This window comes from Rattus norvegicus, chromosome 3 (assembly GCF_021556685.1).
Source record: "Rattus norvegicus strain SHRSP/BbbUtx chromosome 3, alternate assembly SHRSP_T2T, whole genome shotgun sequence".
Classification (NCBI taxonomy): domain Eukaryota; kingdom Metazoa; phylum Chordata; class Mammalia; order Rodentia; family Muridae; genus Rattus; species Rattus norvegicus.
In genome coordinates, this window is record NC_141536.1 from 69,358,492 (window position 1) to 69,383,542 (window position 25,051).

Consider the following 25,051-nt stretch of genomic DNA (forward strand, 5'->3'; position numbering starts at 1 on the left):
CAGCATCCTTTTCCTACTCCTGGTTCCCTACATGAATATTCATGAAAGCGTGGGGCGTGCCTCTGGGCGGGGCGAGGGGAGGGGCCCCGGGGCTTGCACTGGCTCGGTCCCGTGGTGACGGTGGCGGCGGTGGCAGCAGCGGTCACTAGCGTCGGGGTGTCTCGCTGAGTGAAGCCGGTCCCGGGGGAGCGCGTGAGTGCGCGGCAGCCGGAGGGGGCGGGGTCTGGGGATGGGGGCGGGGAAGGGCATGGAAAGAACCCTAGCAGCCAGGACCTCAGATTGGGGCGGCAGCGGTGGGAGGGGGTCAACAGGAAAGTTTGCGAGGGCCTGGGGCGCTGGGGACGCTCGGGCGCTGCGGAGCTGGCGCGTGTGTGCGGGGGTGGAAGGCGTCTGTGCAGTGAGCCAGAAGAAAGCGGGGAGAGGCGAGGGTGGGGCGGGGCCGAGGGCGGGCGGAGCTGCTCGAGGGACCCCCCTCCTTGCCCTCACCGGTCCCCTTCCATGGCTCCCACGGCACGCCCCCATCCACCCCAGGCCGCCCCCACCGAGTCCCTGTCGCCAGTCCTCAGTCTGTTCCTTCGCGGGCTGCTTGGCATCTCGCGCAGTCTTCGGCTGCTGCCGCCCCCTCCTTCTCCACCCTCGTCTGCTCCTCCTCTTCGGCTAGCCGCTCGGTGTCCGTAAGCTCCCCAAGGAGGTCCTCCAAACAGCCCCTTGCCCTGGGCTGTTCCGTCTTCCTGTTTGCCCCCCTCTTCCAACGCTTATCCCTCCTGACCATACTAGCCGAACATCCAGCGGGAGACCCTTAGGGACCACCCTGCTTGCCCTCAGGCCCTTCTGAGTGCCCATCCAGGGCTGGGGCTACTTAGCTCCTTTCCATTCTTTGGGGGCAGCCTCGACTCCCAGGGCTGCTTGGCTTGCCTAGTCCACTAAGGGTGGGGAGTTCCTGAGGTAGTGCGATTCTGCAGCTTATGGCCATGGCGTTGGTTACCTGGGGCTCCTGGCTGGGGCCTGTCCACCGTAGCCACCTCCCCTCTTGGAGGCTCAGAGCCTGTTTTCATCTCTCCAGCTCCTAATAGCCTCAGAGTCCATCAAGCCCCCAGGTGAGAGGGTTTTTCCTGTTCTGGACTGGGTTTTCTCCATTTCCAACCACCCACACAGTATCCCTTGCAATAATGTTCAAGGACAAGGAAGCAATCTTGTATATATTTTTAATTTAATTTTATTTTTTCTGTCATCTCTCCTCCCTCATGCGTTATTCACCCACATACAAGGGAAACAGCCTGTGGTAGTTGGCTAATCAGCCAATTGACACTGACAGAGTCTGTACCCTCTTTAAATAAGCTGGGAACAGGGTCAAGGGGATGGGGACACCGTTTGCCAAGGCTGGGCACCACAGGTCGCTTTTAGAATTGAGAACTGTCTTCTCAGACCAGCTGGAGTGGGAGGGGAACTTTGAAGTTGCTGGAAGGGTTGGAGAGGGTTGGGTTGCCCTCCAGGGCTATGTGCATTCCAAGTGTGTGGCGGCTTCTCCCTTGCTCTTGAACCAGAGGAGCAGTCCTCTCTGTTTACCACTCTGCAGAGCCTGAGTGGTCTTGTGAGTGGGAGGGTGCTTCAGCAGCCAAGGAGAGAACTGAGGGGGTGGAATGCCTGAAGAGTTTGAGGTGGGGGACATGAAGGAATGGTCTCGAAATGCAGCCTCTAGGGTAGGGGGAGAAGTAGGTAGAGGTGGTTACCAAGGATGTTAGCTCACGGGAGACACTGAATGGAGTCACATTAATAACGGCCAACTGTTACTTATGGCTTCCATGTTTGGTATTTTGCATGCATCGTTTGGCTTGAAACTCATCTAAAACCCGATTTTTTTACATAGTGAAACAGCCTTGGAGTAGTCGCACAGCTCTAAAGTGATAGACCCATTTAGCTGTTAAATCTTACAATATCAGATCCAGAGGCTCCTGGCACATGCTACTACCATGTGGCTATCATCTGGTTTAATTTCTTCTCACCCCTCAAAACTCCTTCAGGATGCACACACATTCCTATTCCACAGGCTTTGCAGGTCCCTCCCTGACTGTCCTGGAAGGGGGAACCCCGGGGAGTTTTCCCCTCAGTTATACACCCCACCCCCATGCAATCAAGCCCAGTCAGTCCTCCCTGCCCATCCTGGGCCGGCTCCTCCTTCCCCTTGGCTAGGCCCTGGAAATCCAGTGGGAGGCCATTGCTATGGTAACAGGACTAGGCCCTGGCTTTACCTCATCAAATTCCAAGCTGAAGCTAAAACGATTGAGAAATTAAAGGGAAAAAATGTATTCCAGATGTTTACTTTTTATTTCTTATTTCCCTGTGTTTGGATGAGACAGCTCATGAGTGCTGGAGGGGGGCAGGGTTGTGGAAGGAGAATGGGGGGGGGTAGGGAGCCACTCCCAGCCATAGAGGGAGGGAGGAGAATGGGAAGAGGGGGGGCCGGCTGTGGGGCGGAGTCCCAGGTTGGGGAGGAGCGGGTTTTTCCCGTCTCCCATGAGGTGATTCCAGAGACTTGAGAGTTTCTGGCCTTCTTGCTGTGCTCAGAGTGGACACCTCTAGTGGGGCTCCTGACCCAAGAGGGCTGCCTCAGACACTGTAAGTAGGGTATCACAGGAGGGAGCTTGGGGTGGTGTGGGTGGAGGTGGCTCCCTGATGTGCTAGATCATTCGGAGGTTCAGAGCCAAGAGTTGGAGAGTTGTGTCAAGAGTTGAGGATGTGGCTGTGGGGAACCTTCTCAGCCTCCTCCCGGAGTTCTCTCTCTTCCTGTCCCACACTGCCTGGGTTAGAAATAGACTTCCTTGGCTAAGCCTGTTGCCTCTCCTGGCTCTCTTCCTCCTCCACCTCTCCCTTTCCTGGGTCTTCACCCACCCCGGCTCACACTGCTTCCCATTTCTCAGGCAGGGTGTGCCGTATGTGATGAAAGGATCCACTCTCAGGGAAAGCACGGCCGTGGCTTCCCCACTGCCCCAGGATATGGAGGAGGAGCAGGCGCCCGTTGGCTCAGAGCCAGGTACCAATGGGTGACGGGTGTAGGGTGGGGCCGTGCCTGGGAGGAGGGCGGGGAAGGTAGAGGCTGCACCCCTATTCTGTCCCGGCAGGTAGTTGAGTGACAGTTGAGGTGAAAGGCAGTGAGTCTGAAATGAGTGCTGAAGGGCCTTGGTGACTGGTGGGGGTGAGGTAGATGTGCAGCTGGTTTGAGACAGGTCCAGGGACTCTTCGAGAAGGAGACACCGAGGCACAGAAGGAGAAATGGAGTGCACTTCTTTCTCCCTGTCTAGACTTTTTAAATGCTTAGCTGAATGAGTGGGTGATACAAGATTCTATTATAGAAGGTTGTGGCCGTGAGTAATTCCCAAGGTCTTTTATGTGGCATTACAATGCCTTATATAGAAGGTAGATTTCTGCCCTTGATTTTTTTTTCTTCCTTCCTGTGGGAGATTTACTTCTGTTTGACATAGGTCAATAGAGAGTCTGCATTCCTGATAACGAACTGGATGACAGAGGTGGCCTGGGAGTGTGCGAGAGGAGGGGCAGCAGGGAGACAAGGGGAGCTCAGCTAGGATAGAAACTTCCTATGGAAATGTGGTATATAGGGTTGTATAAAGGAATAGGGTAAATTGGGTACCCAGGCTGACTGCATGGCGGGCCAGGCGGATGGAGATGCTTATTCATTCACTCCATTCGATAGGAAGGAACCTCTGTTAGCAGCAAAATCGGATGCTAGAGGAATAAGGTGCCAGAGCACCCACACATAACCCTCGCTTTTAACTGGTAAATGTTATAGGAGTTTGGAGAAGGTAGGCTATATAATGAGTGTGAGAAATCAAGGACCGCTTCATGGAACAGGGGGTACTGATTTGCACCTAGAAGGATGGGTTCCAAAGTTTGAGTGTGGAAGATTTGGTGCAGCAGGAGTCCCAAGAATTTATGTTTCACAATTCTCCTGACAGTTCCTAATGAGTCCTTCCTTCTGAAAGGTGACCCACGAGCCAAACCCCCTGTCAAGCCCAAGCCCCGGAGCTTGCCCAGCAAGCCAGCTCTGCCTGCCAAACCCAGCCTTCTGGTGCCTGTTGGGCCTCGTCCTCCTCGGGGTCCCCTGGCTGAGCTGCCTTCTGCCCGGAAGATGAATATGCTGGCAGGACCTCAGCCCTATGGGGTCAGCAAGCGTCCACTCCCATTTACATCAAAGCCTCCAGCTGAGGCAACTGCTGGGGGAGAAGTTACCCAAGAGTCCGGGAAAGAGGACTTGCCCCCTTTAACACCGCCAGCTCGGTGCGCTGCTCTGGGGGGTGTGCGGAAGGCCCCTGCCCCCTTCCGTCCCTCCTCTGAGCGGTTTGCAGCCTGTACAGTAGAAGAAATTTTGGCGAAGATGGAGCAGCCTCGGAAAGAGATCCCTGCTAGCCCTGACCGACTCTGGGGTTCCCGCCTCACCTTTAACCACGATGGAAGCTCTCGATATGGCCCTAGGACCTTCGGTGCCTCCTGCCCCAGAGAGGAGGATAATAAGACCCCTGCCAAAGCATCATCCCAGGAGAGGACAGCAGAGACTCCCGCAGAGTGCCAGGAAGAGTGTAGCAAGACTCCTGAGGCGAGGTAAGGGCTAAGAGTTCGTATAGTTCCTGGAAGTCTTGAAGGGGCTATGCAGTAAGTGGCTCCAGTTTGGGGTGTTATCTTTACTGTCAGGTTACTTACGTGAATTCAGGCAAACCCAGGCTAAGTCCCAGAGTATCTCTGTTGCAAATGGTGGTGTTAGTGCTGTGTGTGTGTGTGTGTGTGTGTGTGTGTGTGTGGTGTTAGGAATCGAACCCAGGGCCTTGTTCATGCTAGGCAAGTGCTTTATCATTGAGCTACATCCCCAGCCCTCTATAGTTCTCTTTACAGAGTTGATACATGTTATGCTACAGAGTCATACTGTTCAGTAGACTAGTTTGTAGCCCATTCAGTACATATCTGTGTCCTTTGGAGGAAGGGACTCTTAAGTTCTCTTTAGAGATTGGAAAACCCAGGCTCCAGAGTGACTTCCTAAAGTCTCTCAGTTTAAATCCAGACGCGTATGATTCTAAAACCTGTGCTCTTAACTGCTAAGGTCTCCTGTGGCAGAGCACCATGTGGCCCCCAGGGAGGGGTATGCTGGTATCCGTAGAGTACAGTCTGCCTGTGAGGAGTGTGATGGGCCTCAGCTGATTTCTGCAAAGAGATTTCTTCTGTTCGGAGGCATTTTCCCAGATGCACTTCTTACCCACAGTCGGCCTGTGTGTAAGGGAAGGCCGGCTGGGAGGCGCTTCTTGGGCTAGGAGACACATGGCCTGGAGGGACATGAGGGTTTTGGCCATCTAAGATTTTCAGGGCAAGAAAGCACCAGCCTGAAGAATGCAAAGTTAGGCCTAGTGGTTGCCTTCGCTTGCCCACTGTGAAAGCTAGACCTGTTGTGGTCTGGGCTGAGCTTGGAGCTGAAGGCCCTGCCCTGCCCTGCCCTGCCCTGCCCTGCCCTACCTTACCCCACCCTCCAGCCTGCCCTTTTCTCACTGGAAACACCTGGTGGTTGTGTTGCACCACCCAGGACCCTGGCTACTGGGAGGCCATCCTGCTTCCCAGCCTGGATTCCTCTCTGCATCTATGAAGGGTTCAGTCTTGGAAAATCACCCCCACCCCCACGTCCTTCAGGAAGTATCAGCAGGGCTGCTGGGACCAGTTGCATTCTGGCCAGAGAAGAACTTTAACTCCTCAGGGACTAGGAGAGGAAGCCATTATCTTCTTGGGAACCGCTGAGGGACCTGGACACACATGATGCTGTTCTATGAGAGAGGGGGGTGGGGATTTAACCCTGTGTGGACAGGAAGGGAGTGGATGTCATGTCCTGGGCATTTGCTCTGTGGGCACAGCCTAGCTTCCTTATCCCTAGAGCTTCCAGGCCAACTTCAAGTTCTGAGGTGTTTAATCTTTGGGTGTTGTTAAAATTGCTTGGAAGGGATAACTCCCCCCCCCCTTTTCTAATTTGGGACAGACTTCACCATTCTTTTTGTTTTGTTTTTGTGTTTTGAGGCAAAGTTTCTCTGTATAGAGCCATGGCTATCCTGGACCTCGCTTTGTAAACTCTCAGAAATCAGACTACCTCTGCCTCCCTGGCACTGGAATTAAAGGCATGCGCAACTACACCCATGGCCCAGTTACCTCCCCTTGTCTCTCTTCCTCTCAGGATCCTCACTTCCAGCCTAGCACTGAACGGGGACCTGGCTAAACTGGCTAGCTCTGGACCACCTTCTGAGGTGAGTTGTCTTCATGTTGTGAGTACAGCTGTGTAGAGGGGAGCTGGGCAGTCATCTGAGGTCACCTCTTATTCTCTTAGAGTTTAGATGGGGGAAACTGGCCCACGGACTTGCCCAGGGACCTGCTTTCAAGACTCAGATTTTGTTTTAAATTCCCAGGCTAGTGTGCCTGGTCATTAAGGTAGCTAAGTATGGTTGGTCATGATGATTAGGAACAGTATTTATGATATTCTAGCATTGACCAAGCCTCTACTGTGTGCTGTTGGCATGTTGTAGGGGTATTAGACAATTTAATCCTTTTCGTTATTCTGGCTTTGTTGGCCTTTTTTGAGAGTGCCAAGACCCAGGCTAAGCAACTCTCTTGGCCTGAGGCAGACTTGAAATATCTGACTCTCTAATTCTCCCTGGCTATGCCTAGGTTCAGAAAGGGTAAAGTCTGGACTTCCTATACATTCCCTCGTCTTATGAAGCCTTTGAGCAAAGTATGTCAAAAATGGCCCTTGTTTGGAGAGCCATTGTCAGCTCGAGGCTGTTCCAAGTGCCCTGGAATAGAGATGTGTCTCTATGTATGTGTGTGTTATGCGTTGGAACACCAGAGAACAAAATAAGCATTGCGCATGCTGTAAGGATTTTACTTCCCAAAGGCAGGCAGGCAGACACTAAGATAGACATTCTGTAAACTGGCAGATACACAAGGTGTTGCTGGGAGAACTGGGAAGGTCATGCGCTGGGTGAGGGTAGTGGGAAGTCCTCACTATGTAGGTCAGGCAGCGAGTGGTGTGGTGCCTGAGGAACACAGCCATGTGCAGAGAGGCAAAGAAGCCAGGAGCTCTGGGGGTGCGTTGAGAGGAATACTAGGTGGTAGTGAGGACCAAGAGGCAATAGTATTAGCTGGTACGGTGGCCTGGAGACCCCTGAGGACTTTGATTTGAACAAGGAGAGGATGCCATTGAGCAGTTTGAGCAGTTACAGGAGTGGCATCTGGTGGCCTAGTTGTAAGGAGACAATGAAGAGGTTGCAGGAGGGAGATCAGAATAGCAGCCAGGATCAAGAGGATCCAGGGGACTTGACGGATGATAATGGTATGGACCACAGAGGCGTCTTTTAGGAAGTGGTGGGATCTGGATTGAATCTGTAGGTGGTAAAGAGGGGGACATTCAGAGTCTCTCCTGAGGAGGAAGGGAGAGAGCTTGCAGAATCCAGGAATACCCCAAGGCACTCGGCCTTAGCAATTGGAAGGGCGAGGTTCCCACTTACTAAGAGGGGGACCTTTAAAGGCTAAGCATTGCTGGGAGACAGATGAGGAGTTTGCTTTTGAGTCTGCTGAGTTCATGATGCTCTTTAGACATCCCAATGGGAATGTCAGTCGGATGACTGGATAGAGTGTGACATTTAGGGGAAGTGAGTGTGTTGGAAGGGATATCTTCGGACGTCGTCAACGTAGATGGATGGTGGCTGAGACTGACTCAGATCACCAAGGGAGTAGTGGTATACTGGAGAGAAGAGGTCCAATGCACAGCAATGGAGACAGGAAGAACAACTCTAGAGCCTGGCCAAGCAAAGAGTGTGCCTCTGCAGGAGTGTGCCAGCAGCTGCCCGTACCTAGGTTGGCTTGCCTCCTCTGGTTAACATCAATTGGCTTTAGCTACAGGAAGGTCCTCAGTGACCTTGGCAAGTATTTAGGCGGAAGGCATGAAGGAGAAAGCCTGGTCAGAGTGAGTCTGGGAGAGGTGGGGCAAGAGGAACTGTGTGTACGGAAGGTAACCAATACTTTGAAGAAAACACCTGGTGGCTAGAGAGATGTGAGGCCAGATTCCATGTCTCTCTCCTGTTTTCTGTTAGATAAGAAAGTAGAGCAATTGCTGTGCTGTGGGAGGGAAAAGTCAGTGATGCAGGGGGTTGGCCTTAGCCTGGAGCAAGGACAGTGCCTAGTCACAGAAAGGGAGCCAAGCCCTTAGGCTTCCCTGCGACTGGTGGTGGGGAGGAAAGGTGCAGAGTGTTGGCTTTCTCCTCTGCTCTCAGAGGACTGGAAGCAAGGCTGTTAGCTGAGAGAGTAAGGGAAGGAGGTGTTGGAGGTTTCAGGGGAGACTTGTAAATATGTTGTCTGTCGGGTGAGGAATGGGGATGGGGTAGTGGCGGGTGGGTGTGGGGTGGGATGCAGTACATTGGGGAGTACTCTGGAACCAGTTTGTAGACCAGTGATGAGTCTGAAGGGAGAGCAGGTATCATTGCTGTGTGTTTTCCTCTAGCCATGTAGCTGCCAAGGTTCTTGAGCTGGCCGACAGCTGCCTTTAGACAGCTCAAAACAGTATGATGAGCGGAGAGATGGCGTTGAGGTCTGTGCTGTGTGAAAGGCAACTGTTGATAGTGGTGAAAGAGAATTGAGGTCTAGGCGGGGAGGGGGGGGAGCTTTGAGAAGGAAGTAGGGTTCCTGACCCTCGGTTCCCAAAGGGGTTGAGGAATGAGAGAGCTGGGAACATAAAAAGAATGAACAGGACAAATAGGAAATGGGATGGGCCAATGGCCGACTTGAAGTTGAGATTGGAGACAGGGGTGATGAGAGTTACTGGGAAGGACTGGTGCTAAATGTATGACCTCAGAGGAATGCAGGGAACTGAACCAAAGGATGCTCGAAAGTTTACTGCTCTTGGAACCACTGCGAATTATAAAGGTGACATTGGGAGGCTTTCAGTGATCCAAGGATTACTATTTTCAAAGATGAAGTAGCTTTCAGGAGACTGGTGGGGATGGGCATTAAAGATACAGTTTAAACACAGACTTGGGAAGTAGATTATTGCAGAGGAGAATGGGGATTGGGGTTAGGGACTGGAGGAGGAGTAGAATTCTTTCCCAGATCCAGCAGGCGATGACACAGCACTGCAGGCAGAGGCTAGGGGTCATGACCTCAAGTGGTCGGCGTTCAGAAGTTGGGCAGGTGTCAGTATTCATTTAAATTAAGTGGATTCACTTAATGCATTTGGGGAGAAAGCAGGGTGGAAAAGTGCAGGAGAGCCTGGTGCTACTTCTGCCTCCCTCCTTTCCCTGATGTCATCTCTCTGTTCCCAGTAACCATAGCAGATTTTTTTATGCTGGGAGTCCACAAACACAAATCTTATTTAATCCTTACCTAACTATGAGGTGGACATTGACATCAGCCTGGGAGTACAGGTGGGAACCCAAGGCCTCAAGAGACCCCATGGACGGAGATGTTCAGCTTACAGGAGGCAGTACTAGGCTTACGTAAGCCACGTGCCTTTCATGACTCCCCACACTCTTTGCTTGAATCCACAGCCTCTGTGCTTCCTTGGGAGGTGCACAGAGCAGAGACTAGAGATCCATTTCTCCTCTTGACAATGCTCGGAGATGCTCTGGGCTGGGAATGAACTTGTAGTTTTCTGGGGGAAGCCCTTTCAGTTCCATTCATGTAAATGGTCAGCAGATTTCCCCTTTCTTCTATTTATAAAGCATGGGTTGTGTGCCTGAGAACTGTAGCCTCTTGGAGGAGATCCTTAGGTGAGCCTTGGGCTTTGAGTCACTGAAATACTGAGAATGTTGCAGGTGACTAGAACATGGCGCCTTTTATGGGGCGATGACCTGGTAGAAGAGCCTTGCTTGAATTCATTGCCTGAGCCTTGCCCTGTGTGAGGCTTGGACCCAGCTGAGAAGTGACAACTCTTGATCTTTCTCTTGCAGGTTTCCAAGACCTGGGTCACCTCAAGTGCAGACCCTGTTTCAGAGCATGGCGTCTCTACCAGCCCAGTCCTCCTGGCTAAAGTCTCTGTCCCAGCCTCCGAGTCTCCCCAGCTTTCAAGCCAACAGAGTTCTCCCTGCCAATCTCAACTTTCAGAAACCCAGAGTCCTGCAGCTTCTGAGGGTTCGATCTACATCCCTGTGACTCCAGCCTCCCCTAGTGTAGCCTTGCCTGAGGAGCCTCCCTGCCATTCCCCTAGCTCAGAGCTACCTGCTGTGGCAGCCCCAGAAACCCTCAGACCCAACAGCTCTCCTGTGGAGACAGTCTCAGGGCACCACAGCCCAGAGCAGCCCCCAGTCCCCTTGCCTCAACCCTTGATTGAGGGGGCTGAGTTGCCGGACATTACACGAACGTTCCCGTGTGGTGAGGAGGCAGCAGCCAGGGGTCACACGGAATCCCGTCCAAGCAGCCTGGCTCAGCGCCGTTTCTCAGAAGGCGTACTTCGGCCACCTAGCCAGGACCAAGAGAAGCTGGGAGGCTCACTGGCTGCTCTGCCCCAAGATCAAGGGAGCCAGTCTGCTCTAGATCGTCCCTTTGGGAGTGGGACAGAGTCTAACTGGAGCTTGTCACAGTCATTTGAGTGGACCTTCCCCACAAGGCCCTCAGGTCTGGGTGTGTGTCGGCTGGACTCCCCACCTCCATCCCCCATTACAGAAGCCAGCGAGGCTGCAGAGGCTGCAGAAGCTGGCAACTGGGCTGCATCGGGCAGGGAAGAGGGAGTGTCCCAGCTGGGACTGGGAACCCCATCAGCTCCAGAGAGCCCAGGAAAGCCTGTTTCTGGGGTTCAGGGAAATGATCCAGGCATATCTCTAACCCAGAGAGATGGTGGAGATAGTCAGCCTCAGTCCCCAGCTGTTCTATCCCCGACAGTTGAGGGCCCACCGGGAACACCCTTACTTCAGGCAAAGGAGAACTATGAGGACCAGGAGCCATTGGCGGGGCAGGAGTCCCCCATTACTTTGGCCACTAGGGAGGCAGCCCTACCTGTGCTAGAGCCAGTACTGGGACAGCAGCAGCCAACACCCTCTGACCAGCCCTGCATCCTCTTTGTGGATGTACCTGATCCCGGGCAGGCATTGTCCACTGAGGAGGAGGTGGTCACCCTAGGCTGGGCAGAGACTACCCAGCCCGTGACAGAGGCTCAGGAACCCGGTAGCGTGTCTCCTGGGCCTACAGGCCCTGAAAGCAGTTCTCGATGGCTGGATGATCTCTTGGCATCACCACCACCCAACTCAGGAGGCGCACGGCGGGCGGCTGGAGCCGAGCTAAAGGATTTACAGTCACCAAGCACCTGCTCTGAGGTACGGTGGGCATAGGGAGGGATAGGGCAGCAGAGTAGGCTTTAGGTGGGCTTCATTCTTTTAACATGGACACCAGAGAGGGCAAGGCAGCAGGGCACCCACATCTCATTCTCTGCAGGCGCTAGCAGAACTGCATGGGGTTGTGCTTAGGGTTCGGCTGTTAGAGTTCTAGTCCTGACACCACTAGCTGAGCAGTCTTAGGAATGAACCTTCATTGTAACCTTTGCCCTTTCATAGAAGTGCGGGCACATGGCATACACGCAGACATAGGCCAGATCGACCTCGGGCATCTTTTTTTTTTTTTTTAAAGATTTATTATTTACTTTTATGTATGTTAGTGCTCTATCTGCACGTACAGTTGTATGCCAGAAGAGGGCATCAGATTCCCTCACAGAAGGTTGTGGGAATTAACCTCAGGAACTCTTAGAGAAGCAGGCAGCTCCCTTAACCTTAACCGCTGAGCCATCTCTCCAGCCCCCAGGCATCTTACTCTTTTTAAGATAGGGTCTCTCTGTACCTGCAGTTCCCTCATTTACCTAGTCTGACTGGCTAACGAGCCCCAGGGATTCTCCTGTTTCTGCCTCCCCATCACAGGGATTAAAGACACATGGCAAAATCTTTTGGGTACTAGGGAGCTAAGCTCGAGTGCTGACGCTTGTGCTATAAGCACCTTCCTGTGTAGCCATCTCCCCAGCCAATGAAATGGAGAAAGTGCCTCATGCAAGGTACAGCATATGCCAATAGTCAACCTGGGTATATTATGCAAGGGAAGGAACGTTGTACGGACTTGGAGGGCCTGGGCTCACCAGCTAGTGTAGGTCTATTACCTGGGCTTGCTTGGCTCTACTAATTCTCTGCCCAGGTGTGAGTCAGATCCTTCTCTACCCTCTGCCTCAGTTTCTGTGTCTGTCAAAGGGTGATGACTGTGCTAGGCTGTAGCTCAGAGAGTAAGAGGATTAAATGGGTTAGGGCATGTAAAAGTACTGAGGTTAGTGTCGGGCTCATTATAAATGCGTTGTACGTGTTGGCTTTTACAACTGGAATTCCTCTTGAGCTCAAGAGCTGTTTTGTAGACCAGCAGCTGAAGCCCAGAGGAAGTGGTGCCTTGTGCAGAGTTACCCAGCGAGTTAGTAGCTGGGCTTAAGCCAGGACCAGCCCAGTTGTCCTCTCTCCTACCAGACTGCATTTAAGGGCTGGGATCCAGGTGGCTTTTTAGGCAAAATTTCAGTCCTTGACTGGACTGGTTGGGGTGGAACTGGAGGCAAGGAGGAGCCCCCGGAGGCCCTCTGGAGTTTGGAGGAGTAGGAAAGGGTTAACACCACACTGACTCCTGCAGTAGGTGTGTCTGTCCCAGGATGTGGGTGACTCAATTGGCTTCTGGGCGGGGCAGCCAGAACTGCAACTGCTCAGGGAGCCTGGATCCAGACCAGGACAGGCGGGAGCCGGGGCCGTCGGACAGGTCCTGGCTAGGGGAGCAGCCCTGCCCTGTGCCGGTACCTGGCTCACCCAGCAACCCCAGGGTGGTCAGTGGGTTGGTGCGGGGCATGGCCTGGCCCAGGGAGAGGGAAGCCAGCATGTCTGTCCTGGAACGGCTCCTGGCCAACGCGGCACTGCGGGACGAGGCTGGCAGGCTCCGAAGTCCTGAGCCCCAAGCCTGCCCGCCCTCTGGCTCTGGGGTGAGTCAGGGAAAGTTGGGTGGGGGTGAGGGAGTCTCGTGCCCTTACTTTCCTGGGCTGGCTGAGGGTGGAGTCTTCCTGGGGAAGGCTGTGCAGAGGGGAAGAAGGCCTGAGTGCTCATTGGTGCTAGAAGAGCTCTGGGTGGTGTCCTTGGTTTGCAAGGTAAATCTAAGTCAGTTTCCCTTCATTGACAGTGTGCCCCCTCCTCCCAGTCCCATATTTAGGCCTCTCCTTCAGGCAGGCTTTCTCCTGGCAGACAGCCAGGTGTTGCTCAAGGGCTGTAAACATGACCACAGGACTGTCCAACTGTGTGTCCATGTGTGCCAGGCTGTTTAAATGGCCCTTGATTGATCATCTCACAAAGGTCCCTTGTAGTAGGAATTACCTGTTTAAGAGTGCGGATCCTTAGGTCCAGAGTAGGTAAGTGATTTGCTCAAGGTCACACAGCTGAAATCTTTGCTGCATTCTTCTGCCAAAGTGGGGCTCAGAGGCACTAGGTAGCCATCATTCTCAATTTGGAATGTCTCCCACCTGGATTAACTCTAAAACTTCCCCTCCCTCCCCCCCTCCCTCCCGCTTCCTCTTCCCTTTTTGTTTTCCTTTTTTCTCCTTTCCTCTCCTCTCCTCTCCTTTTCTTTTCTTTTTTTAATTCCCCTCTTTCCCAGGGACTCCTTGGCTGGGCCCAGAAAGACCTGCAGAGTGAGTTTGGGGTTGTAGCAGACTCACACTCCAGCGGTTTTGGTCCTTCCAGCTGGTCCCAAGATGCTTCTCAGACCTACAGCCTTGGAGGCAGGAGCCCCGGAGGAGACCCTGGTCTTGGGAAGAGAGACTGGAGCAGCAAGTGTGGGCAAGGATCTGGGGAGGGGAGCACTAGGGAGTGGGCCAGCAGATGCAGCCTTGGCCAAGAGGTGATGGGAATCGGCAGCAGCCAAGATGAGTGTGAAGTGCCTGTCCATGAGCGGGCAGTGGGAAAGCCGGCCCAGCTTGGGCTTGGCCCTCAGGGCCTGGAGGCTGATGCACAACAATGGGAGTTCGGGAAGAGGGATTCCCAGGACCCTTACTCCAGCCTTGACAAAGAGCTCCAGGACCAGGAGTTCGGGAAGCGGGATTCCTTGGGTTCTTTCAGCATCCGGGATGCAAGCCTTCAAGACTGGGAGTTTGGGAAGAGAGCGTCGGTGAGCACCAACCAGAATACAGATGAAAACGATCAAGAGCTGCGGATGAAGAACCTCTCTGGTGGCTATAGTAGCCAGGATGCTGAAGAGCAGGATCGGGAGTTTGAGAAGCGAGATTCTGTACTAGACACCCATGGCAGCAGGGCCATAGCCCAGCAGGACCAGGAGTTTGGGAAGAGTGCTTGGTTAAAGGATTACAGTGACAGCAGCTTAAGGGCGCTCAGCTCACAGGAAAGAGGATTCGAAACACGATCTCTGAGCTCTGGGTTCAGCCCTGAAGAAGCTCAGCAGCAGGACGAGGAGTTTGAGAAGAAGACTCCAGTTGGCGAAGACAGGTTTCGTGAGGCCGGCAGGGATGTGGGTCAACTGGAGGAAGGAGCATCTGGGGGCCTGCTGAACCCCAGTACACCTAATTTGCAAGATGGAGCTGCCAGGCCGAAAGAAGAGGGCAACTGGCAAGATGGTGCCCCCAGCCAGGAGATCACAAGGCTGCAGGGGAGAATGCAGGCAGAAAGTCAGAACCCTACCAACGCGGAGTTGGAAGACAGAGCGAAAGAGCAGCGAGGCTGGGCTGGGGACTTCAGCCTTGGCGTTACAGCCCAGTCAGAGGCAGCATTTAGTCCAGGGCGGCAAGACTGGAGCCGGCATTTGTGCACGGAGGCCTCTGAGGGTGGCTATCAGTTTGGCATCATTGGCAACGACAGAGTAAGTGGTGCTGGCCTCAGCCCTTCCAGGAAGAGTGGACGTGGCCACTTTGTGCCTCCTGGAGAGACAGAGGCCGGGGCTGTGGACTGGACTGACCAGCTCGGTCTCAGGAACTTGGAAGTGTCTAGCTGTGTGAGTTCTGATGGCTCAAGTGAGGCTAGAGAGAATGTTGTGGAAAAAATGGGCTGGTCAGACAGCCTGAGCTTGAACAGTGGAGATTCTGAGGAGCCCAGGGGCATGGGAGTTGGAGAGAAGGACTGGACTTCCAATGTGGAGGCAAGGAACAGAGATTTGCCAGGGCAGGGAGAGGTAGGAGGGCACAGCCAGGCCAGAGAGAGTGGTGTGGGGGAGCCCGACTGGTCAGGGGTAGAGGCTGGAGAGTTCCTTAAGTCAAGAGAGCGTGGAGTTGGACAGGCAGATTGGACACCTGATCTTGGATTGAGAAACATGGCCCCAGGGGCAGGCTGCAGCCCTGGAGAGCCCAGGGAACTTGGGGTGGGTCAGGTAGACTGGGGTGACAATCTAGGCCTTAAGAACTTGGAGGTGTCCTGTGACCTAGAGTCAGGAGGCTCTCGGGGCTGTGGAGTTGGGCAAATGGACTGGGCCCAGGACTTGGGACTCCGGAACCTCAGGCTCTGTGGAGCCCCAAGTGAAGTTAGGGAGTGTGGGGTGGGGAGAGTAGGCCCTGACCTAGAGCTAGACCCCAAGAGTAGTGGCAGTTTGTCCCCTGGTCTGGAGACTGAGGACCCCTTGGAAGCCAGGGAGCTGGGGGTTGGTGAAACAAGTGGGCCAGAGACACAGGGTGAAGACAGCTCATCACCTTCCTTTGAGACTCATTCTGAAGACACTGGAATGGATGCAGGAGAAGCCCCCAGCTTGGGAGCCAGGTAATTGTGCTCCATCTCAGGGCTGGGAGGAGGGAAGGTGTGGTTGCTCTTTAAATAAGGGACCTCTCTGAGGAGGGAAAGTCAGATCTCTCTGTGGACTCCACTGTTTTGAAAACAGAGTCCTTGAGGGCTGTGACTGTTCATTTCTACATTTTGTATTTTATGATGAACTTTGAAACACAAAAGTTAAATGCATTCCATTTTAGAAGATGAACATAACATTTAAGGTACCATTTTGGGCTTTCTCAATGGCTGTCTAGGGAAGTGGAATCTGGTTTCTGGCGAGTCTCTCTTTTCTCTTTTCTCTCTCTCTCTCTCTCTCTCTCTCTCTCTCTCTCTCTGTGTGTGTGTGTGTGTATGTGTGTATGTACAAGTGCACATGTATGCAGGCACATAATATACAAGCGTCTTTGCCTATGACACCACCTCTGCTGTCATCTCTGCAGTCCGTCTTTTTGGGAACACACTCTCTCACTACTCTGAAACTCGCCAAGTAGGCTAAGTAGGCAGGCCAGGCCAAGGAGCCTCAGGGGTCACCTGGCTTCTGCCTCCCCAGTGCTGGAATTACAAGCACATACCACTGTGTCTGGCCGTTTTTCCTCCCTTAAAGCAAAGCAAAACAAGAAAACATGGGATCTGGGGATTGTGCTCAAGCGTTCACTCTTGCCAGGGCCGCACTTGACCGAGTGAGGTGTCTTCCTAGTACAGTTTCTGGTGATCTCTGTAGGCCTCAAGCTCTGATGCAAAAGGAGCTCCTGGGATGCTTGCACAGGTACTAGAAGGAACCCTGTGAAGCCCAGGTTACCACAGCCTACATTATAGTGGATGGTGACTCTGGATGTCTGACAAGGGGTTGGGAATTCAGGGATCTAGCCTGTTCTCGTTGTAGTACCCAGAAGAGCAGTGGTTGAGGGATCTGAAGTGTTGAGAACTTCAACAGCCCTGTGACCTTGACCCTCAACCCTTTTTCTTCGTTTTTTGTTTTTTGAGGCAGGGTCTCTATGTAGCTCTGGCTGACCTCAAACTCCTTAGGTAGGCCACAGTGGCCTCAAGTTCAGAGAGAGCAGCTTACTTCTGCTTGCTGAGTGCTAGGATTAAAGGCATGACTTGGGGGTGGGGGGCAGGCTGGTAAGAACCAACCAGTCTGTCTCATGGATGTTCCAAAACCAACTGAGTTGGTTTCATACCTTGTGGAGAAGACATGGCTTCTCGTTCATTAACATTTCCATCCATTGAGATTTGGTTTTCTTCTCTTCGGTGTGGAGAACACTTTACCTTTTTCAGTCCCAGAGTGGGAGCTTCCTCCCAGGCATGTGGGAGGGGAAGGAGAGGGAGGTGTTGGGTGGGGGTTGTTCTAAGTGGAAGGGCAGATGGCAGTGGGAGGAAAGCAGGAGAGACCAGGAAGGGGCTAGAGAGGCTCTGGGTGGGGGTTGAGAGAGACATTTGGTGTGGAGGTGGACGAGGGAGAGAGCATAGGGTTAGGAAGGGAGCTGAGGAAGGGTGTTCTCAGTCCACTTGTCTGGTTGAGAGGAGGGGCAGGGGACAGGGATTGGCTGAGGTTGCAGTGGTATCAGTAAGGGGTGGAAATGTGTAATCTAGATGTTTAGGGCAGGGAAGGGGGGTGCTACTGTGAGCCTGGACTGGTTGTTGGGCTTTGAGCTTCTGTTTTACCACTTACCGAGGGAGGCCTAGGGTTCTAGCAGCAATAGTCCTTGGACAAGGGAGCACAGGTTCTGTGTCCTCAGTTTTCTTTCTGGGACTCGGCCCTCTCTGCCTGAGTGTTCAGCTGTGCATTTTACTGCATAGATGCAGCAGGAGAGAGATTTTACTGCTGTCTTCCTGTCAAGTCGAGAGTCAGCGTGACTGTCTTAAGGTGGTAGAGGCCACACTAAACGCTTCTGACTCCCTTGTCAACCACTTTCAAGTGCAGCCACCCTATTCAAAGCAGTGGGGGGTCTGCCCTCTGCCCCACTGGGGTTGGTTCTTGAAGAGGGAGAGCAGCTTTCGCTTGGGTGTTTTAGGATGGAAGGAGGACGTTCCTCTAAGGCTTAACAGGACAGTGGCAGACAGAATGAGGATGGTTTTGATGATGAAGCTTCTGGAAGCTCCCTCTCAGCAGCCATGCTTTTTTTTGGACACAGCTACCAGGATCCAACATGTGGTCACCTGAGCTTAGAGTTCAGCCCAGACACAAGCACCTGATTCTCATTGGATACAACAGAAAACATGTTTCGTCCAGAGCTGGAAGGAAATCATTGTCTGGGAGGGCCTCTGTGCATGCCATGTTTTCTGATACATGTCCTTTGTGATACAGTCCCATGTTTGGAAAGAGCTGTGTGCTCTGTGGCCAATGCATGTGACCTAGTGTCTAATAGCATATCTAGGACTTGAAGTTGAGCAAAGTTTTCCAGACTTACCTGACTAATGTCTGGTGAGCGGCTGCTATGAGCTCCTGGTGTGGGGAAATAAACTGTGGAATGCTTATCTTTCAAGAAAAATTTGGAGATTTCCTTTGCATCAGGAAGTCCTTGAGTATGGGTCAGAGTAGTCTGGCTTGGGGCCCATCTGCTAGTCTGGATTCTCTACCCACCTCTGTGGCCTCAGGCGAGTGACCTGAAACACTGGCCTTTTCTCCTCGGAACCCATATTGTCATAAGTAAAGTTGAGAATTCACTCGGGGCATTCTTAGAGCTTGTGTGTAGAAAGTTAACACATGCAAAATGATTGATACAAACCCTGCCTCTCCTGTGGGAATTGCTTAAAAACAAATAGCCGAAAAGGCTAGTCACACCTGTATTTGTATCTGTTTTTGCGAGTGTGGGTGTGAAGTGTCCATAAAGGGACACCTCTTGGGGACATTTTTGTTGCTGTCCTCATGTTGAACAAATACATTATGGATGGCAATCGTTGGTCAAACTGCTGGCAGGAGTAACTATGATAAACTAGCATGGTGTGGGGGTATGGGGTGAGCTTGAGCTGTTTCTCTGGTTCTAGGGCCATCTCATCTTGGAGAGCCTGACACTCCTGGGTCTGCTACAGCTGGTGCAGGATCTTTTTTTTCTGGTCTCTGTCTTTCCTTGCTCCTGCCCTTTGGACCCCACTATACAAAACCTTCCCAGCCAGTTTGAAATCTTTGTAGGCTCTAAGAAGACTCAGAGGTCACTCAGTCCAGCTACCTCATTTCAGAGATGGAGAAACAGAGGCCCAGAGGGAGAGTGTGATTTACATGAGTTCCCTCTGCTCATGATTGTGAGTTCCTTTCATTCCTGTGGGCCCTAACTTTCTGAGTCCCCTCCATGTTTCTTTTTGCTGTCTTTGGCCCTTCAGATGCATCATCCCAGCCCCAATACTGATGCTTCCTCCTTCCAGATCTTAGAGCCGGAAACACCAGGATGTGTTGCAGATCTGTCCCCTGCATTTGTGTCAGAAGTAGTGGTGGTTGTGTTGGGCAGTTTAGGTGTTAGCCACGTTGGGTGGTGCATTTGGAAGGTTTAGGTGAGCATCCTCTCAGGCTAAACACCTCTGTTGATGAGGACTATGGTAGCAATTTGTAGCTATCAAGTATCAACTATGTTATAAGCCCAGTGAAATTCTGCTAGTTCAGTGGCCCCCATTTAACAGATGACAAAGCAGAGGCTTGGACTAGGCATGGGACTTGGGGCCAAGGCTGGCATGGGTGTAGGGCCTAGTAGGCTCAGCACCCAGATTCCTGTCCTTCCTGTCCTGCCAGGAAGCCCTTAGGTTGTGGATGACGTGGGCTCCCTGTAAGGGACGATTCTCAGATGCAGAAGGCAGAGTCGCTTGGGTGGGACCAAACTCCCCAGGGCTCCATGTTTCATACCCACTCGGCAGAGTTCCTTGCTGCCTTCTGCCGTCAGTGGGCTGAGAGTAGATCTTTCTCTCTTTTCTCAGTTGGTTCACATCCTCTCAGGTGCCTTGTTGTCCAAACTGGGTGGGGTACCATTGCCGTCTGGTAAGAGTCACCTCCCTGACTCTAAGCTGGCTTCAGGATGAGCTGGCTTTGGCTCCCATCCAGCCTCGTCCTTCATTTGGTTGTACTGCATGGCCTCTGCTGCCTCCTCCCTCCCTCTCCCTTCCGTGCTGCTTTAATTTCCATCCATCAGCAGCTTATGGAAGGACAGACTGACTCGTTTCTCCCTAGCCCTGTCTCATCTTCCTGGTCAAGCTTGACTCACCTGCCTGCTTCTTTACTTTCCTCAATATCGACAGCTACTCAGCAGCCTGGTTTCCAGGCATTGCCCGCTAGCCTTCACTACCCCTGCATGTGTTAGGGTGTGGCTCTGGGCTGCGCGTGTAGGTGTGATGAGTGCCAACGCCCACCCACCCTATCCTAGGTGTTCCACGAGTGAGCATGTTTTAGGGAGTGGCAGCTGGACATGGTGTGGGCGGTGCCATCCTGGTATTTATGCCTTCTCTGAGGGAACGCCAGGCAGAAGGCACATTGCTGTGCTGAAGTCCAAGGTGACCCTGTCTTCTCATCTTTTGTGTCATCTCCTCTATGGGGCAGAGATGCTGGGGGTCCAAAGACAAAAAGGAGACTGGCTTTGCCCTTGAGGAGTTCCCAGACAGGCAATGGAGACAAACACACAGACTGAAATCAGTCAGAGCTGTAGTTTAAGGGCCATAGCTCTCAGGGCTGAAGGGTTGTGTAAGCTTGGGGAGGGAGCAGATGGGCCCAATCGTGGCTTATCCCAGGAAATGTGACCGTCCAGCACGTGCTCCTGAGTGGAGTAACTCCGTAACTTAGGGCAGCAGAAGTACGTGTTATCTCTGGGAATGTCCTGAGTGCTGGATGCTATGCTGACGGGCTTAGATTTTTATTTTCCCTCACTAATAACTCTGTAGAGAAACAATCAGTATTTGCAGGCAAAGGGACTCATGCAAGAGCTTAGCTATAGGTACCGTTCCTAACTGAAGAATCTAAAACCCCAAGTCTGAAACTTTAAAACACATTTCTTCAGAGTCACATATTTTTAAATTTCATGTATGGGCCACTTGCTTGCCTGCAGATCTGGGTATTGTGTGTATGCATTGTCTGTGGGATCCTCTGGAACTAGAATTAGAAGCGGTTGTTAGCTGTCCTGTCATCTCTCCAGCTCCACACAATCTGGAACTTTATGAGCACAGCATGGTATCTCATAGAAACGCACGCCTGGCCTCAGTGGCATGTCAGTCTGCATGTACAAGGTAGATATGAGACACAAAGGACATTTTGGTTTAGGTTTTGTTTTCCCGGTAGCTCCTTCTGTGGCTAGGGAGACAGCTCAGCCAGGAAAGCACTGGCAGACTTGAGTTTGGTCCCTAGAAACCAGTAGACAGGCTAGATGTGGTAGTATGGTAGTCTCACAGTGCTGGGAAGGCAAGGAGGGGAAGGTTTCTGGGACTCACTGGCCTGCCCACTTAACTTACCTGATGAATGTCCCAGGCCAACGGAAGAGCCTATCAAAGAAAAGAGAGCAGGGCTGGTAAAAGTGCTTACTGTCAGAGCTCGACTGTCCTAGTTTGATCTTTGAGACTCACATGGTAGAGGGAAAGAACTGACTCCCAAGTGTTATCCTTGGAGATGGATGGATGGACAGATGGACACACAGACACACACGCAGACACACACACACACACACACACACACACACACACACACACACACACACGAGAGGAGATTATTGAATATACAGGTTTGCATGCATGGATACACAAAGAGATCTTATTCTATGCATATGCAAATATTTTAGAACTTGGAAAAGTCCAGACAGACTCTTCGATGAAGGCTGCACTTGTAGCATTGTCATAAAACCTGGACTGGGACCTTCCAAGCAACCAAGCAGGCTTAGTCCTTTCTTTGTATGCTGTATGCTTCCGGGGAGAGAAATGAGGTCTCACGAGTAGGTGAATGACTTTGGTTTCTGGCCTGTCCCTTTTGCAGCCCCAGCAGGTGCCTGGCTCGCTCTCCACCTTCTGGCTCCCAGAGCCTTCTGGAGGGGATCATGCCAGCCAGCGGCTCTAAGGGAGCTACTCAGAGGGAATCAGCAGCTTCTGGCCTCAGGGTTCTGTTGGAGGAGGATGGCGTCCCCACAGGTGCTGGCCAAGGGGAGCCCCAGGAGTCGAGCAGTGACCCTTTGCCTTCCTCGAGGCCTCAGCCTGATGGCGAAGCCAGCCAGGTAGAAGAGGTGGATGGCACCTGGAGTCTTACAGGGGGGGCTAGGCAAGATGAGCAGGGGTCAGCCCCGCCCCCCCGGCGGCCTCCCCGAGGACTTCTGCCCAGCTGCCCCAGTGAGGACTTCTCCTTTATAGAGGTCAGTGGAGGGTGAGCATGTCCTGTGGTGGATGGGCTGTTGGAAGGGTCAGGGTATATGGGTGGTGGTGTCAAAGCCCCATTCCCAGAGCTTTCCTGAAACAGACACAGGCTACAGGGTGCCTCATGACAACAGGAAACTGCAGCAGCCATCTGCTCTGGGGGCGATGTTGAGGTGCTCCTCTGGGGTGAAGCAGGGCTATGGGTCAGCAATAGCAATGCTGTTACTATTGTTTTGAGCAGGACACTGAGATCCTTGATAGCGCCATGTATCGGAGTCGTGCCAACCTAGGGCGTAAGCGGGGGCATCGGGCCCCAGCCATCCGACCTGGGGGTACTCTGGGCCTGTCAGAAACAGCAGACATGGATGCTCGGCTCTTCCAAGATTCAACTGGTATGATTAGTATTAACCGAATGGGGTCTGTGTCACTGTCTGACTTGTGTGGGGGTAAGGGTGGTGTCTGGCACGTTGCTGTGTTTCCACTTCCCTTTACATTTGCAGAGCCAAGGGCCTCCCGGGTGCCATCTTCAGATGAGGAGGTAGTGGAGGAGCCTCAGAGCCGCCGGACACGGATGTCCTTAGGCACTAAAGGACTGAAAGTCAACCTGTTTCCTGGCCTGAGCCCATCCGCCTTGAAGGTACCAATCAGCACACACACCCAGACATCTGGCCTGCCAGCCTTACACCCAGCACTTCCGCCCAACCGTCCATACATCCATACACCTCACAGTCCCTTCCCCATCTCTTCTCTCACTGTGCTAATGAGGGGTCCAGCAGGCTCCCTTGTTCCCTGCTCCACTCTGTGTGGTGTGGCAAGTTTGGTGGAAGAAGGAAGAGGGTGTTCTTTCATCTCAAAGCCTCTGGGGTACTGGTGGGGGGAGGGGGATGGGCATAGCTTACACCCATGAGTAGCTCAGGCGGAGGGCGAAATGTAGGTGTAAAGGGGGAGTACAACCGTGGACTGGGCTGTTCAGTAGGAGTTATTTCCTGACTCTGGCTGGGAATGGGAGGCGGCTTGGGTAGGGTTTCTTGTAAGCAGTTTCTCTTAACCTTGAGGTAGGCACAGGAGTTGTCTCTGGGGTGGGGACAGACAAGCAAAAACATAGGTGTGAGAAGTCAGTCCTTTGTTCAGCCTTGTTCACTGAATTTTGTTCACCTGATATCTTTCTGATGTGTTCAGAGGATCAGCTCTGAGGGAGATCTTTGACTATTTATAGAGGGGTTCAGGCCTGGTTCAGGGCACTGCACCGTCTTGGTAAAGCCCTGGTCTTTTGAATCTCCATGCCTGTTATCTATCATCCGTGTTTCCTAGGCCAAGCTACGCTCCCGGAACCGCTCAGCTGAGGAAGGGGAGGTGACAGAGAGCAAATCAAGCCAGAAAGAGTCTTCTGTCCAGCGCTCTAAGTCCTGCAAGGTCCCAGGGTTAGGGAAGCCCCTTACATTACCCCCAAAGCCAGAAAAATCCTCAGGGTAAGTAACAGTTCTAGGTATTTTTTATTTCCTGGGCTTCGAGTATTATTCTCCAAAGAGGAAACCCATTTTACAGAAGTGGAAAACTGGAATTCAGTTGCTTCATGTTAAGTAGGGGCTTCCAGACCTGCAACTGAACCCCAGGCTGCCTCTTCTGACTGGGGAGTAGATGTTCTTACCTTGTTCAGTTTCTTTAAACTTTGCTTCTGTGACCTTTGTACTCTGCCTTCCAGGTCAGAAGGATCATCGCCCAACTGGCTGCAAGCCCTGAAGCTAAAAAAGAAAAAGATCTGATCAGAGGCTGAGGTAAGGACACGCTCCTGGTCTTGGGTGAAAGAAAGGAGGGCCTGGTGTGGAGAACTTGGGAGGCCGTGTCCTGTGCTCTCTCTTCTAGCCCTTAGCTCTCCTCTTTCTGTGAGGTTAGAAGGAGGCAGGCGAGACCTGTTTAGACCCCTTAACTTCTCCCAGTTTATTCCTGAGACTGGTGTTTATCCTGGAACTGAAGAGAGGGAGAGGCTTCCATCCCAGCCTGCATCCTATGTGGTAGACAGTCCTTCCGCTGCTGTGGCTGCCCCTATGTGCTCAGCGAGTCTGTGCAGCTTAGAGCTTCTCACTTGAGGTCCTAGCAGGGACCTCCTCAGCACTGGACTCACATGGAAACCAGGATGCCCACAGGGCAGAGGAAGCAGGAGCCTTGTCTCTTCTCTGACCTTTGTCCTCTCTTCCACCCAATTACAGGTCCTTCCCATCTGGCAGTCTCAGGCAGTGCCATTCCTGTGGGGTCCCCAAGTGAGGAGACAGCTGGAGCCCCACCAGGGCACAGACTGCAGCCTCCTTTCCCCTCCACTTCTGCGGAGTGTCTGGGAGGCACATTTATGCACTTTGTATCACCGTCCCAACTTCTTGCACCCCTTCTGCCCCAGCTGGACCCCGTCCCCAATGGTGGAAGGTCTTGTACCCCTCAGTCTTCCCTTCACCCTCTTTGCTTCCATCTTCGACCTCCCTTGGGTTTTCTTTTGATACCAATTTATATCATTTTTATAAAAGCCTTTGATTTTTGTAATGGGTGGGGCCCCACCCCAACCCCACCCCAGGTCTCCCTCTGCCCACTAGGTGCCCCACAGAGACCAATGACATTTTACCACTTGAAACAATGAATAAAGTTTTTTGGGAATTGGTGTTGTCCAGGATTGTGGTGTGTGGTGGGGACTTGTATTCCCTGACTGTGGGGCAGCGTTTGGAAAATGCTACTTCCTCACTGTGTTAGCTTAGCTTTTCCTTCCTCTGACAAACTATTTGAACAAGCATCTCAAAGGAGGAAAGATTTTCTTTGTCTCATGGCTTCACTTCATCAGGGGTGGGGGGGTGTAAGGGTCGGGGAGGGGCAGGGTCGAAAAGAACAGAGACTATGTTGTCTGGGAAGCAGAGAATCCCTTTGTTTTGGGGGTAGTGGGTTTCCTTTTGCTTTTTTTCTACCTGCTTCTC

At 52.6% G+C, this 25,051-nt stretch overlaps 1 protein-coding gene across 5 annotated transcripts; it reads left to right on the forward strand.

Moving 5' to 3' along the window:
• Positions 1–89: 89 nt before the first annotated feature.
• Positions 90–24,744, forward strand: Cnot12 (CCR4-NOT transcription complex subunit 12). 5 transcript variants are annotated; one of them, NM_001429863.1, is given in 12 exon segments: positions 90–192; positions 2,919–3,031; positions 3,999–4,614; positions 6,218–6,287; positions 9,981–11,339; positions 13,681–15,782; positions 21,727–22,096; positions 22,339–22,489; positions 22,598–22,734; positions 23,409–23,566; positions 23,800–23,872; positions 24,305–24,744. In NM_001429863.1, coding segments are annotated over 10 exon segments (5,118 nt in total). In that variant the 5' UTR covers positions 90–192; positions 2,919–2,937; the 3' UTR covers positions 23,861–23,872; positions 24,305–24,744.
• Positions 24,745–25,051: the final 307 nt, after the last annotated feature.